The sequence below is a fragment of the Nuphar pumila genome, chromosome 4 (assembly GCF_984573655.1).
Source record: "Nuphar pumila chromosome 4, dmNupPumi1.hap1.1, whole genome shotgun sequence".
Classification (NCBI taxonomy): Eukaryota; Viridiplantae; Streptophyta; class Magnoliopsida; order Nymphaeales; family Nymphaeaceae; genus Nuphar; species Nuphar pumila.
The window spans coordinates 145436893-145450201 of record NC_143252.1 but is presented as its reverse complement, the minus strand read 5'-3'; the positions used below and the strand labels follow the sequence as shown (position 1 = coordinate 145450201).

At 36.6% G+C, this 13309-nt stretch overlaps 1 protein-coding gene across 2 annotated transcripts in view; it reads left to right on the top strand.

Moving 5' to 3' along the window:
- The first annotated feature begins 191 nt into the window (after positions 1-191).
- Positions 192-13309, top strand: part of LOC149841517 (translocon at the outer membrane of chloroplasts 64-like) — a 30340-nt gene continuing 17222 nt past the window's right edge. For both annotated transcript variants that reach the window (XM_090004829.1, XM_090004830.1), the window contains exons 1-9: positions 192-583; positions 1895-2047; positions 2386-2510; positions 3435-3560; positions 6753-6935; positions 7050-7194; positions 8904-9072; positions 9195-9329; positions 9636-9836. In XM_090004829.1, coding sequence (XP_089860955.1) covers positions 387-583; positions 1895-2047; positions 2386-2510; positions 3435-3560; positions 6753-6935; positions 7050-7194; positions 8904-9072; positions 9195-9329; positions 9636-9836 — 1434 coding nt within the window. In that variant the 5' untranslated portion in view covers positions 192-386. The remainder of the gene's footprint in view (positions 584-1894; positions 2048-2385; positions 2511-3434; positions 3561-6752; positions 6936-7049; positions 7195-8903; positions 9073-9194; positions 9330-9635; positions 9837-13309) is intronic.

Here is a 13309-nt window from a genome sequence, read left to right as displayed (position 1 = left end):
CCACAGCAAGCTCAAATTCGTCTCTCAACTCTATAGGGCTTGTTTTTTAGATTCAATCAACTTTCAACCTTGTCAGTTGTCAAGCAACAAAAAGAAAGCAAAAAAACAAAAAGGGAGGTCGGTTTGGAAAGAATTCATCACGGCATATATTATATTTAACGCGATATTTTGCAAAATCATCTTTTAGGTTTGTAAGAGGTGTTCCTCTCGAAATTATCCTCTCCCCCCTCCGCTCTCTCATCCGTATAGGGAGAGAGAGAGAGAGAGAGAGAGAGAGAGAGAGAGAGAGAGAGAGAGAGAGAGGGTTGTATTTCGAGATTGTTGAAGAGAGAGGGTTGTATTTCGAGATTGTTGTTGTGTTCATCAAGTATCATACATTGCAAAGAATGTCTTCTGCAAACGTATGGGTTCTGCTTGGGCTGGGCATCGCAGGCATCATCCTTATGAGCAGGAGGTTCAAGAAGGCTATCAAAGAGGATTTTGGTGCCTTCGTTGAGAGGTTTAAGCTGCTTCCTCCTCCTCAGCCCGCGCCTCCAAAGGCTCCCCACCCGCTCACGGGCCTCTCTTTCGCAGTTAAAGACATGTATTCTACTGTTTCACTCTCATCCTACCCTTCTGTGTTCTTTTTATCCGACGATTTTTTGTTGGTTTTTTCTTTTCTTCAATATGTCGAGAGTTTTTCCCTTGTTGGTCTATCGAATTATGAGGTGTATGTTTAGTTGGTGTGGGTTTAAGGGCTTATTTCTACTTGTTCCTTCTATCGTCCTTGATTTTCTTGGTTAATGCTTAGTTGGTGTGAGGATATCAGGCCGAAGCTGCGAAGCCGCTTGGTTTTGGTACCTCATTTATTTGGTGTTCATTAGTGACAATATATACAAATTTGCGTCCTTATGTTCCTTTTCTACTTTTTCCTATGTGGGTTTCGAGAAATTTGAATTACGGTTCATCCGTGGATAGGTTTCTCGTAATAAACCTTGAATTCGTTTTTGTTTATTTTTTGTGTGAAAATTTCTTATTTTGATTCATCTTCATTTTGTGTCATACGGGAAGGGTGCGACCGTAGCAATGAGCTTTTTCGATTTTGTGATTGAATAATTTGCATGTTATATTCCATACGAAGAAACTGGAAAGCTAATAGGTTCAAGCTTAGGTATACTCCAAGCAAAAATAGCCTTTTCAAGTTCAAGTTGTGGAATTCTTCAATAAGTGTCCCAAATCTGGATAACGTTTTTTCCTGTTGTTAGGACGATTCTTGCTTGATTTCACTGGGATGGAATGCAGCTCATTGCACTAGCTGAAGAGCTTAATCTATTCTGCATATTGGTATATTCATGCTTTGTCACAAGCGGCTTGTCTTTGTTGTTGGTTTTTGTGAGGAAGCACATATATATCAACCTATTAGGCTTTTTGTGGTTGCTTTTGCTTTCATCCTATCAACCATCAAATTGGATTTGGTGATAGCGTAATACAACATAGATAACATCCTTACAGTTCAAACTGATTTGCTCCCCATTGTTTTCTTCTCTTTCATTTTGAAAAGCATTTAACTATTATGGAAGTTCGAGAACAAACTTATCAAGACAGAAAAATGAAGAGATGCCAGGCTGTTAACCTGCATCCCACCAATAAAACCAAAAAGAAAAAGAAAAAGATTGAAAGAATACCACATCTTGATTTACTGGAGGAGAACAGTCGACATGAGTAAAATTTAGTACAAAGAATGGAAGCGCTGTTCATGTACTAATCTTCATTTGTTTATTCTTGTATTTTTCTCTGTATTTTATGCTTTACCATGCTGCCTTGTAAATCTTCTTTTTTTTCCGATGACATGTCTTGTAAATCTTCTTTCTTATGCAATTATTAATGAAATCTTGATTATGTAATTGGTTACCAGATTTGATATTGGTGGATACATTACGGGTTTTGGTAGTTGGGTCTGGGAAAATACACATGAAGCTGCAGCACAAACTTCTCCAGTGGTTTCTGCCCTCATAGAAGGAGGAGCAACTTGTATTGGCAAAACTGTCATGGATGAAATGGCATATAGGTATATACATTACATCAAAGTTTGTGCTGTATTTGAGAAAAAATTAGATCTATACTTGTTCTTCTGCAGTTTGCATTTTATAACTTCACCTATTAATTTATTGTTTCCGCTGGAATGATACGATGAAAGATGGAGTTGTTGGTCCTCAAGCTTCTTTGGAGTCTTATCTACACTGTTTATCTATTATTGTGGGGTATTTTTGTTTACCATATGGATTTTCTGTTGTGCCAGTGTTATCATGCATATGTTTATATTCCAATACCTTGTGGAGCTTTGACATAGACACTTGTAAATTTCACTTATTTGATCAATGCACATTATGTTAACATGTGATGCAGTCTCAGTGAAGAAAACAAGCATTTTGATATACCAACTAATCCGTTGGTTCCTTCACGTATGCCTGGAGGTTCTTCTAGTGGGTCTGCTGTAGCAGTTGCTGCTGGACTTGTGGATTTTTCATTGGGTGAGTTTTTGCTTCACCTGTCCCTAATGTATTATGTAAGCGTAAGTGCATAACTGTATGATTGACCTTGAATGGATGAGCTCTCTTCTTGAGCTTTGAAGAATAATCCCCCCGATAACCTGCAGCTTTTTCTGTACCTCTGGGTTAATTTCTCTTCTGTAGTTTCTGATAAAGCACTTATAGTTGCTTATGTGGCCTGAGGAGAAATATCTAGTCCTTCATAAAATGAATATAATATAAACTCATAATATTCAAGGATCTAACATGGCTGCAACTAACTTTTTCTGCTGAATGAATCGTGCATTTTCTTGACTTCGGGATTCATGTCAAATCATTTGTTTTTCTACCATATTTTATATTTCAACGGTGCTACACAATGGAACTTTTTATTGATTCTGGCCATGTTATTTGATTGTATTACATGAGCACTTCACCATACTTTTAGTCCAGGTTCAATGAGGCCATAAAACCTTGAAAAGGTAATAATTATTCACATAATTCTATATTTTAAGTGATGCTGATATCTTGATTTCCTCAGACTGCCGTTAAGACTTAACTGAAGCCCTTAAGCTGTTCAATATTTAGTAACATGTTAGATTATTTAGGCTGGTCATTGTTTGACTGTGAATAAGGAAATATCCATGTGAATCAAATGTTTGAAGCAGTGATTTTTTTTTAATTTTTTAATGAGGACTTGGTCCTCTTTTGGTTGCCTCTTTCTTCATTTTTCCCCCTTACCTAGATCCTTAGCAAACCCTGAAGGGTTGCATCCTCATTAGTTGATATTTGGTAATGGAATCATGTAAAAATTGATTCTATGGATCAACAATTCAAATATGATTTTAGCTTTTTATGAATTGCCATTTCTGTATGTTGTTGTTTGTTTGATGATGAGTCTTATGTATTGCTGTAAATCAATGGTAGGTACTGATACTGTTGGGGGAGTAAGAATACCAGGAGCATTCTGTGGTATCTTAGGTTTTCGTTCTTCACATGGAGCTGTATCTGGGATGGGCATTATTCCTGTTGCTCCAAGTCTCGATGCTGTTGGTATGTATTTGATAGATTTACCTTTTCTTTTCTTTCTCTTGGATACGAATTGTATTAATATTTAATACATTAAATTAAACGACTAACCATTGTGCTAATTCCTAACAATGTTACCATCCGACCTCTTTCTATGCTAGCATGTATCAGATAAATGTTTTGTTAGACAATACACATGATACTTTTCTAGCAAGAGAGTTGTTTTGCAACACATGCACCCTGCTTTTACTTCTGCATCTATGTGATACATATGCTTTCTGAACATGACAAATGATATCATGATGCTAGTAAAACAGATCTTGCTATTTGTTTGTTTTCCATAGTATATCTTGGTGGCATGTAAATGGCAACATTTTTCTAAATTTATTATCTTGTTTTGGACCTTGTTCCTTTCAAAGATGACCTTCAGATGTATAGAGTAAAATGGTGGTGATCTTCAGGGAGATGGATTATGATACAGTAGGGTTGATATAGGGCAAGGACAAGCAGGGTAAGAAGGAACTTTTGACATTAAGCTTTTTTGAGAAGGAAAATATCTCTCAAAGGGTTGAAGTTTGATTTCTTCAATCAGTAAGATCTCTCCCAGATCAGTTATTTCTTTTTTTGTTTTTTCGAAGCAAGAAAATTCCCAGACCAGTCATTTCTGTAGGTATAATTAAATGATAGATTTATTTGTACTATTGAAGAATCAAGTAACAATAAAACCTTGTCAGTGCCCATTTTATCTAATAACAATAATTTCCTTTTGATATCATTGATAAGCACCCTAATACAGATGGCAAAATCTGTAAGGAATAAAGTCCATCTAGTTAAATAACTATGTTGGGTAGGTAACTCGAGACTGGTTCCTTCCTTTTAATGTTAGAATGGCTAGATACTGGTATTATTTACTGTTGGATACTATTAAGAAAAAGTTTATATCCACAGATAGGTACTTTATTTTTTCATGTTATTCTATGTCTATGTATATAGTCATAGTCTCTGTGAAAATTTCCTGTATCATACCAGCCATACTGTGTGGTATCATTATGTAGCCCATGACACATGCTCCTAGCATGTTTGGGGTATGTAGGTCCCCTCTTGGTTTCTATGTGCATTACAGGCTGATGCTGTATTGCATGATATGGTTAGTTTATGTGTTATTGAATGTGACCTGTCAAAAGTCTAACTAAACAGGCATGCACAGATAGCAGCACGCTGTGTTGTGCATTCTTCTGAGATCAAGGGTTGGCGACACTGCTATCATGATTATGCTTGAACCAAACTTTTTACCAATTTCTCATTTGTTCCCATTTGGTAAAAATATATAGGATTGAGAATTGCAAGTAACTTCTCATTTGTCACCATATGATGTCAATTTAATGTTCTCATAAGGGAATTAAATTAAAACATAAACCTGATTATGGCTATTTTAGAAGGACTCTTCATTTTCGTTTCATACCATAAACCATGGGTATTCACTTGAGTGAAATACAAAGCTAGTTTCTGATTGCTAAAGGAAATGATCTTGTCGTGTAACTTGTATTCATTTTGAGTTATTTTTCAATTTTAATATTTTAGATAGTGATGAAATCTAGAATTCTTTTTAACCAATCACCTGGGAGTTATCTGGGGTTGATTATCATATCAGGTTACTAGAGTTCAGTTTGGAATTGACACGTAAAGAGTTTGAACTTGTTTTTTTATGCTAACTCGGAACAAAACAAAACCATGCTCAACAAGTCAAGCTTGGGCGATCAGCTCAAGCATGATCATCGCAGCAAGTCAAGCCTGAGCAACCAATGCTAAATTCTACTTAGCTTGTTTACATGCCTAGAATATTTGTTGTCTAAACCTTGGACTTCTAGTCTATTCTGGTTGTTGCTTGCTTTCTTCACCTACCTAGACCTCATGGAATTTCTTTTTGTGCCCAACCTCAAGCAAAGTTATTCTTGCAATCTGAGTCAGTCACTGATAACGTAAAGAAGGGCATTCAGCAAAATGTTAGTTGTTGTGATATGATCATAAAATCAGAATCATTGTGATAAAAGAAACTATATTATGAGTAGATTCAGTCTTGCTTGATACTGTTACAGTTCACCTGGAGTAAGGTTGTATTTGAGTCAAATCTAGTTGGGTTGAGTCTTGTGGGTCTTTGTTATAATGGGTCAATGATCCTTTTTGTAAAGAGGGTAGGTATAAGGAATTGGGTATGGGTCCTAAGATCCATTTGTAATTTGGTTTGGGTTTGGATGAGGTGTGAGGTAATGGGGTCAGATCCAGATCCAGGCTAATCCATGGGGTCTTGCAGTTTGGGGAGCTCTAAAGGGCTATGAACCTAAAAATGGGAGGTGAGGTTCATTAGCCTAGTCCTCCTTGGGTGTCTCTCTGAAGCTTGGGAAACTTGAGGATCTGTCCATATTTGAGGGCAAGATGAAGAATGGGGCTGCTGCATTCACCTCAGCACCTTGATATCCTAAAGATTTTCTCAAGGGACGTGCATGCTATCCTGCCTATACCTTAGTATAGATAGATCTAGGGTTATATGAAGGGATACTAGTGGTGGGACTGGGTTTTGTTGGATGTATTATTGTATTGATAGTACCTCCTCTATAATAAGGCAACCTAATAATATTCTCTTTTCTTCTTCTTATTCTCCATCCCATTTCACCCCTCCCTTTCCCAGGTCACCTCATTCTCATCTGTCTTCCTCCCTTGGCACCTCAGCTAAGTAGTTTTTCCTCTTCCTAGCTGAAACACCCTAAGCTAAGCTTCTCTTCCTCCATGTTGTATCTCTTGGTGGCATAGACAGTAGGTTGTCTCTAGGGCTGACTGAAATGCCTAGCACCAAGTCTCTCTTCCCTGATCCAATCGCACGATCATTAGTGAATTCTACCCAGTTGCGACTCTTGGTCTATAATAGATATTAGCTTATGTTTGTGAGTGTCATTTGAATATGATCAAAAGTTTTAATGCTAATTTATGGCTTTATATAGTCATATTTTTCTTTCAACACTTCATGTCTTTTTGAAGTTTTTTGTTTGATTGACATAGCAATAGAGAAGAAACGCATTCTGCAACAACTTTTCCCAGTTCTCCCTTTTGAACAATACATTGTAGGGCATTATAGTTTTTTTCTCCTCTTCACCTGAATTGATTGTGTTTTTGCATAAAAGCTAAAATATTTCCATTGAACACTCTTGTTATCCCATGCAGGATGGTTTGCGAAAGATCCTAGTATATTACATCGTGTGGGACATGTGCTGCTGCGGGTTCCATATGCAGAATCACGGCGGCCTAGATCTGTTATTGTAGCTGATGACTGTTTTCAACTTGTGAAAGCTCCTGCAGACCGGATTGTTCAGGTGGTCATTAGATCCACAGAGAAGCTCTATGGAAGTATGTATTTCTGCTACTTCTGTTTCTCTTTCTCCTTTGAAAAAATGGCATTATGCTGTTCTGTTGGTTGTCTTCTGCTCATCTGAATACGATCTTCTTTTCATTTTTTTACAGGACAAGTTATAAGGCATGCAAATCTGGGAGAATATTTACTGTCAAAAGTTCCAAGCTTGAAACATTTTCAAAAGGAATCTGGAAATGGGGAATTAAAAATTTCATCTTTAAGGGCACTTGCAGAAGCTATGTTGTTTCTGCAGAGGTGTGCACCTTCTGTATGGGATTTCTTTTAAAGTTTTGTTTTTATGGCAGGTTTTCATCTGATTTTGTCGAATATTATATTGAAGTTTGCAGTTATTATTGTTAAAATGTACCTCTTATATATATATATTACATCAATACCCGATAGGGGTATTTTTGTAATTTCACATAGCTGTTTTAGAAAACAGCTATTTTACAGTTTTGATAAAATGTAAATTTCTTTTTTATTTTTTATTTTTGTTTTTTGTATTTTTTGAGGACCAAAAGGGGCTCCAACCATAGAGTCGTTGGAGCCCCCAACGGTCACATTTTGTGACCGTTGGGGGCTCCCAACGACTCTATGGGAGCCCCCTTTTGGGCTCTCCTTTTGAGGCTTTTAGCCTTCCTTTCTCTCCTCTCCCTCTTGTATAAATAGGGGTGAACCCCTTGTATATTTTCATTCTTGAGGGATCTCTCTCTTCTCAATAAGAGGCTTTTTATATTGTTGCCTTCTTAAAGGCTTGTGTTTGTATTGTCCCTTAGTGGACTTGTGATATTGTCTCTTTTATTCATTGTTGTAAGTGCTTTTAAGCACACTTTATATTTCCGCAATATCTCGTTACAATTATCAATGTTCTGATATCTCTTCTTCCATGGATAGCTGTAGAAGGTTTAATTAATTAGCATTCTAGTTCACTTTTGCATGTTAAGTTTTCTTGTTCTGTGTTTATTGAGTCATGGTTGCATGTTTTCAATGGCTTTTGTTGCTTTGAATTTTCCGTGCCCTCGTTTTAACTTCAGCTTGGTTTTCTCCATCAAACAGTCCGCCTAATCACATTTCTTTTGTATACGCTATTCACTTTGTGCATTCCTCTCTTTCTTCCCATGATAATTTTGTAATCTCATCACAGTTTGGTCTCTTGATCTTGGAGATTTGGTTCACCATTGAAACAACTAGGAGTTGAAAATCCTCTTCCTTGCAAATGTTTTTGTGAATAATTTTTGGTATCTTCGTGGATTAATTGGAAAGTCAGGAGGCTATTTATTCATTTTTTCCTACCATAAGCAATTTGTGTGTCCCTGGTTAGTGAAGGGTGTATTTCTGGGGACCCTGTTCTGGTCACAGATTTTATTCATCACATGAAGCAATCACCTTCTCCCTTGTTCTCTTATGTTTCTTCCTGATAAGCTTTTATCTATTTATTCTTTTGTTTGTCTGTGTAGTATACCTCTTGTCAAATTTGGATAGCTGGAGGTAAAGTTGCACTACCTTATCCAAGAGGTCTCAACCTCAAATCATGAGTGTTACTCTCCCTGCTTGGCTATTCAAAGGAGGGGAACAACAATAAGATCAACTTGTGCTTTCAAAAGAAAATGTTATAGCTTATGATGAGCTAAATAGATTTGTTTTGAATTGGCAACGTTTTGATTGGAATATATTTATTATATGAAGTGTCCATGCTACAAAAATAAATTACTTAAAGGTAGTTTGTTTGTAAAGAAAAATATAGGTTCATAACATGTTATACGTCTTGGTGGATGTCATAAAATTAAACAGTTCCTGGTGCTGAATATGAACAAATGTTGGAGCTTTTATATGTTTTCTAAATTGAAGCAATAGGTACAGAGGAAAAAGGGGGTACAAAAGATAACATGGCATCATTCTACAGCTGCTTTCCTATGCTTCATATTTTTTTGGCTGTTTGATGTGATTCGAGTGCTTTCATGCAGGAATGAATTCAAAAACAACCATGAGGAGTGGATTAATTCTCACAAACCTGATTTAAGTCCAACCATTTTGTCATATGTGTGTATGACATCAGACACAACAGATGAATGCATCGCCCAATGTCAGTTCATCAGGAATGAAGCACGATCTGCTCTTACTGCCCTTTTGAAGGTAGTTTGTTCCTGAGGAAAAACATGGATTCTAATGTGTTCTTGAATTTCTTAGTCACTTATTAGTTCCAATTCTTGTTGTTTGCTGTTTCGTCTTTTATATATTTCAAATGCTACCTGCAGGATGATGGTATTCTTGTGATCCCTACAGCTCCTGGTCCACCACCAAAACTTGGAGCAAAGGAAATATATTCCAAGGAATATCGGTCCCGATCTTTCAGTTTGTTGGCTATAGCAAGTATTTCTGGGTGTTGTCAGGTATGATAGTTTGTCAGTTTAATCTTATGCTAGCATCTATCAGTCAGTCAGTGGACTTGTTTATTCTCTACTTACCATAAGAGTTCAGCTATTTTATTTTGGTCTCTTTTAGCCTATATTCTTCCATCTTTGAACCCCCTATCACTTTCTTTCAGCCGGAACTGGCTTTATCTTTTCTTAACTATTGACACTAATAAAAGAATATTCATTCATTGTGGAGTCAACATCGTGGCAAAAATGTATCCTTAATTTTACTAGAGAAATGGGTTATTTCAGTTTTGTTTTGATTATTGTTTCTCTTGACAGGTTACGGTACCACTAGGATCTCATGACAAGTGTCCTCTAGCAGTGTCATTTGCTGCCAGACATGGAGGTGATCGATTTTTGCTGGATACTGTTCAAGCTATGTATGCTTCTCTCCAGGAGGAGGCCAATACAGCTGAGAAATGCAAATCATCGACTAATGCCATCAGTCAAGAAGACCAGGCTGAGATTTCTAAAGAAAGGGTGATTTATTTTCGTGATTTGCTTTGTGTATATCTGAGACAAATCTAAGCCTTGAGACGACAAATATAGATTTTGAAATCACTAGTTTCTGCCATGTTTTGTGAAATGTCCATTAGAACAACCTTCTTATTCATTTTGCCTAAAGCCTGCTACTGACTCCTCTGTCAGCTTCTACATAAACCACTAGTTATCGCTGAATCATATGATTGCTCAGTTGACTACGTTTTAGTCAAATAAAATAAATTTATGCTGTTAGCATTTGCATCGTTAGTGAAAAGATATTGTATGGTAACATCATTATTCATTAGCAAAGGGTGGAGTAATTCGTTCCAAGCATGTCTTTGGGTTGGATCAGAAAAAGCAGGGCTGTTGAATGTAATCACATAAAAAGAAGGCAGTTATAAACATGTTATAAGTCATGTTTTGTTTAATTGCTGCTATATTATCAGAAACGGCAAAACTTTTAGAATATCGCAAGAAAGTGACAACCCCTTGTTGTTTAATATTATAGTGGTAATATCATAATAATGTCTCATTGTCATCTGCTTCCTTGGGAAACATCAACTCTTTCTTTTACAGAAAGCTGGTAACATCATTATTAATTGGCCAAGGGTGAAAATGTAATTCATTCCAATCCTGTCTTTGGGTGAGATCAGAAAAAGCAGGGCTGTTGAAAGCAATTACATAAAAACAAGGTGGTTATATGTAAAAATGTGATAAGTCATGTTTTGTTTAATTTCTATATATTATCAGAAATGGCCAAACTTTTAAAATATTTCAAGAAAAGGACAGTACCTTGTTTAATCTTATAGTAGTAATTATCATGATGGCGTCTCATTGTCATCTGCTTCTTTGTGAAACATTGACTCTTTCTTTTGCAGAAAGATCTTGATCTGACTTAGCTTTCCAATGGAACTTCAAGGAAATAAAACCATTGCAAGTCTCTTGAGGACCTGGCGTTCTTGGTCACTTTGATACATGTGTGTGTGTGTGTGTGTGCTTGCACTGCTTCAGCAGTGCCTATAATGGTTCAGAGTTGCTATTGCATATGCAAACACAACATTAGATAATCATGCCCAGAATAGCAATTCAGAAAGCTCTATCAAGAGAAAAGAACTAAGTTGTCCATCTTGTTTGGTATAAGCTATGTAATATGGGTACTTTTAGAAGCGTTCCCTACCTTTGTCTAGCGATGTCAACACTGGTAGTAGTACTGATACTTCATAGGTTCGAGTTAGGCCTGTTTCATATCTGCCTGATCCAGACCTGACTGGTTACCTTGTCTGTTCATCCATTCCTGTATTGCATTTGATACACACGCACATGTGCATGCTTGTGTACATACATATGTGTATATATACGATATTTTTCTTAAAAAATAGCATACTTGCATATATATGATAGTCGTAACCCCATGCCCATACTTTTAGAAATTCATGTGTTGTGCCCTATGTAACCAGCACCTGCACCCGTACCTATGGGACATAGGGCATAAGCAGTTCAAAACAATCATAAACACTTTACTGGTAGAGTTATACAAAGATCAGTTTATATTGTACAATGGTTCCTATTTCTTTGTAAAGTTTCTCAGTTTCTTTGTTAGGTAAGACCGTAAGAGTCTATTTATCTAGTTGTTTTTTGATAAATTTAAGTGCTAGAAGGGATAGTTATGGGGGCAATGTCTTCATTACATGTTAGGGTTTCTGTCTAATAGTAATATTTGTTTTTTATTATTCATTTTATGCCCTTTTTCTTGGCCTTGCCTTGGAAAGTAGAGCAAAGCAGCATAGCCTTTGACAACAGAGAATGTGTTTTTAACATGATGATGTTATTGCTGATGCAACCACCTTAGTATTCGAAGTGATAAATTCAAGTTAGCATATATTGTAAGGTTTGGTGTAAAGGATGTTAATAGCTGCTTGTGCAACATGTCACAAACAGAATCATATTTTGGGTAAAAGTATTACTATACATTATACAGCTAGAAGAATGGGTAATTCTTTATAAATCTCGTTTCTTCTGATGATTTGATGAATGTTAATTAAAGATGATATGCCTCTAATCATTAGATGCACATATGATCATTTTTTCCCAAAATGGTAAAATATATTATCTATTGCCCTTTTCTTCAGCAATTAAGGAATAATCATCAAAATTTTGAGCATTAGTCATTAGGAGATAGTATTATGAGGAAACCCCTATTCATTCGATTATGTTTTATGTGTTCAAAATTGCCAACAACTAGCAATCACTTGTTAGTATAGGGAGCTCATGATTGCCAAATCTTATGTATTAGATCACTCTTAATAAAGAATTTCTCCAAATTTGGCATCCATTTACCATACTCCATGCTTCTCTCTTCATCTGTGTATGTTAATAGAGCCTTGATCTAAGTGGAGCCGCCTAAGTTTGGCAGGATCTGCTTTGGTCCTACCTACCCACCAGAGTCCCACTCAGTACAACTTTTGACATATCTCAGCCAACTCCGCTCTTTGGAAAAACTAACCCGGCCACCTCTATCTACCCGACATTTGTTTTATTGGGTCTAAATATTCTTTGGAACATGTTTTCCATTACAAAGTCATCTGAATTTCAGTTTGAACAAACTTTGATTCAGGGATGACTTTGGTCTGACAGGATTTAAATTGAAACTTGCTATCTTGGATGATATCCATATCCATATATTCTAGATTCTTGTCTCTATGCTCCTCAAACCTGGTCATAGTTTTGGGAAATTGGTATTAGTGAATTCACGAACCTGTGTGTGTGTGTGTGTGTGTGTGTGTGTGTGAGAGAGAGAGAGAGAGAGAGAGAGAGAGAGAGAGAGAGAGAGAGAGAGAGAGAGATCTGATCTCTTTCAAATATGTCACATTATTATACTAGTCAGAACTTGTACGTGTTATTTGGGTTTGTGAATATTTGTCTGATCTGATCATCGGTCTTGGTTAATTCTTAATGAATGTCTGTCTGAACTGGTTATTATACCTACTCTTTCATTCTTGGAATGTTGGTCCATCTGAATATGCTTAGTTTTACCATGTGAGTCATGAATACATGAAATTGCATGACTCAAACCTGTTGAATATGAAAAGAGAATAGCCAATGTTGGCCTGCTGCCACGTGTAAAGGTGTGCCAGTTTCTGATCCAAATCTCATAGTTAGTTGTAAAAACTCTCATGACTTACAGACACATGGCAGCGTGATAATGTGGGCTTGACTTTTAGATTCTGTTAGAAGTCGGCCTATCACTACTCTAGAGGTATTGCAATTCAATTCCACGGACATGGTAATTTCCAGTGAGCCAGTGGCTCTTTTGTCCAGGCTTATTCAAGCACGATATTTACTTTTGACTCCTGAGTCTATGATTTCAAGAGAGTTGATACAAATTGTTTCCTGCTAGTCTTCTATTCTTATCAAGCACAATTTCTGCGTGACTCGAGTCTGATTTCAAGAAAGTCGATACAAATTGTTTC